This window comes from Buceros rhinoceros, unplaced genomic scaffold (assembly GCF_000710305.1).
Source record: "Buceros rhinoceros silvestris isolate BGI_N320 unplaced genomic scaffold, ASM71030v1 scaffold3276, whole genome shotgun sequence".
Lineage (NCBI taxonomy): Eukaryota > Metazoa > Chordata > Aves > Bucerotiformes > Bucerotidae > Buceros > Buceros rhinoceros.
The window spans coordinates 5,499-8,082 of NW_010416723.1; the positions used below are offsets into that span (position 1 = coordinate 5,499).

At 59.2% G+C, this 2,584-nt stretch overlaps 1 protein-coding gene across 1 annotated transcript in view; it reads right to left on the reverse strand.

Annotated features, from left to right (window-relative positions):
- Window positions 1-2,584, reverse strand: part of LOC104494988 (copine-2-like) — a gene marked incomplete at both ends in the record, with an annotated part of 9,959 nt that overhangs the window by 5,132 nt on the left and 2,243 nt on the right. Inside the window, 2 exons of the mRNA XM_010137897.1 lie at window positions 1,234-1,332; window positions 1,570-1,659. Coding sequence (XP_010136199.1) covers window positions 1,234-1,332; window positions 1,570-1,659 — 189 coding nt within the window. The remainder of the gene's footprint in view (window positions 1-1,233; window positions 1,333-1,569; window positions 1,660-2,584) is intronic.

A 2,584-nucleotide genomic window follows, 5' to 3' on the forward strand; every position in this document is an offset into this window, starting at 1 on the left:
GCCCTTGACCTGCTCAGACCAGCCCAGTGATGTCCCCAGACCTGCTCAGACCAGCCCAGCGATGGCCCTGGAGATGGCAAGGAGCCTTTCTCCTGTCTTGTCCAGGCAGTGGCTGGACAATGCTGCTCTCACCCTGCGGGCACACCAGAGTGCGGTGCCTGGTACAGGAAGAGCATCTCTGTCCCTGCTTCTGTATTTACCCTCATCACATGAAAGGATGAGAAGGTTGAGAGGAGCCGCCCCAGCGAGAAGGGATGGTGACAGGTGATGTGCAGCAGTGGGGAGCAGCGACTGCTTGCTCTTGGAGCCACCCTCCTCTACCCGGAGCCCACGGCAGCTCTGCTCAAAGAGCGGCATCAGCTGGGGAACAGCTTCACCGGGGAAGGGAGGGCAGCTGGCCCTTCGGGAGAGCCAGGCAAAGAGAAGGGGCAGAGAGAGCCCGCACCCAGCTGGATGGACGCCGCTCACGGGGGCAGGGCAGCGGGGCACGCAGCAAGGCCAGACTCACTCTGCTGACCAGTACTTCTCAGGGGCCCACGGAGAGAAAAGCAGATTTGGTTGCTAGGCTGGTAGTGGCAAACCCAGTGGGAGAACAGGCTCAACACCTGCCTCTGACACCATCAGCTTGCGCAGTCCTGGACAGGACACCTCATGCCTTTGTGCCTCCGTTTCCCCAGCCAGGGAATTTTTCTCATTGCACCACTCATGGTGTTTTACACACCCCCACGGCTCAGTCAAGACTTTCTCTTGCTTTTGTGTCATCCTAGCGATGACAGCAGTGAAAAGCCCTGCTTATTCAAGAGTCTTCACAACATGCCTTCAATCAGGTGGCATCTGCCAACGCTTTTGGCCATCCCTTTGAGGGGAAGACAGGGACACCTTTGGCCACCAAACCAGCGGGAGTTGCATGGAAGCTGTCACTCCTGGTGACCAGGCTGCTCCTGCTGCAGACACAGCCCCAGCAGCATGTCACAGCTCCCCCTGTGACCCTCCAAATCACAGGTGTTGCTTCAGTCATCTCAGCAGAGCTCGACTTTAGATGCCTTAGCCCTCTCTCTAGCTCAGACGCTTCAGCTAGCACAGTGGCCTGGGCCACTCACAGCCTGGGCTGGACAAGAAAGGAGTTGGCTGCTTCTTGGCACAGGTTGAGGGTTTCAGTGTCACGACCAAAATCCACCACCAGCTCTGAGAAGCCCCTTCCTCATCCTCCCCCAAAAGCATGTTGGCACTCACTGGAAAGGCATCCTGGGCTTCGCACATCCGGGCCACCGAGGTCTGAAGCTCCCCGATGAAGTCGTGTCCCCCATCGCTGTCGTAGTCGTAGCACATCACCTGTGGAAGGAGCGCAGACCAGCCTCAGAGGCAGCACCTCTCTCCTTGAGGAGATGTGCTGAAGTTCCCATTCTCTCCCGCTGGAGACCCCGAGCAATCTGTTTGTTTGGGGTTGGGGGTGGTTCTGCTTTGGCTTCTTTGGTTGGCTTTTTTAACCAGCCAGCCACGGGGTTTCAGATGTTTACCAGTCAAGCCCAGAGGCCGACCACCAAACACAAGCCAAAGGGCCCTCGTTACCTTTATCAGCTTCTCCACATCTCCATCGCACAGTGACACCAAAGGCACAGTGAACGGCTTCCAGACGGGGTCCAGCGTGTACTTGATCACCTGTGGGGTGGGATGGAGGGATGCCGTTACGAGGGGCACGTCTGCAGGGGCAGATGGGCACAAAGCAGGGATGTGTCTCCAAGCATGATCCTGGACCAGGCTCCCTGTGGGGCAGCCCAGGCACGTTGCAGAAAGCCCCATCTCAGCCCTCTCCTGCCTCCTCGATGCAGACACAGCAGCAGCCCCTTCCCGGGCTTCAGCACGTGTCACTTACAACAGATTCCTCTGCATCTCGCTGGGATTCACCCACCTCCGGGGGTGAAACAAACCTGCTGGAGGAAGCGGCTGTGGCAGAGCGGGCAGACTGGGCAGCGGGGGCACAAGCATGCCCGGAGCCTGGGCACAACCACTTACCCCACCAGTTCAAGGGTAGCAGCTCCTGTTTGTGCCCTCTGCATTCAAGGGTAGCAGCTACTGTTTGTGCCCTCTGCAGCCCATTGCTTGCGCCCTACTCACTGCTCACTCCCCGCCAGCGCAGCCCACACCCCTCTGGGGTCTGACACGGAGAGGATGGAGCAGTGGGAAGCTACAAGCAGCCCGGAAAGCCGAACGGCCCTGGGCACCTCTCGCCTCATCTGCATACATCTGCCGCCCGAGCTGGAGCAATAACTGATGCTTTCTGACATGTGCGGAGAGAACGCGGCCGCTTGGTGGAAAGCAGAGCCAGCGCTCGCGGGCTCCAGGCACATGCTGCCTACGTCGGAGGTGCTGCGGGGCAGTGGAGACCCTCTTTGACAGCGGCGCTGTGCCTGGAGAGATTCACGTGGATATTGGGAAAGCTAGACATGGGCAGCAGATTAACCCCTGCTGTGCTGGGTAACTATGGGGATGGAGGATCTCGGGCCTCTGCAGCTGGGGCAGGAACAGCAGAGCCCAGTGAGGAAGAGGTCTGTGGCCACCGCTGCAGGCAAACAGCGTGGGACCT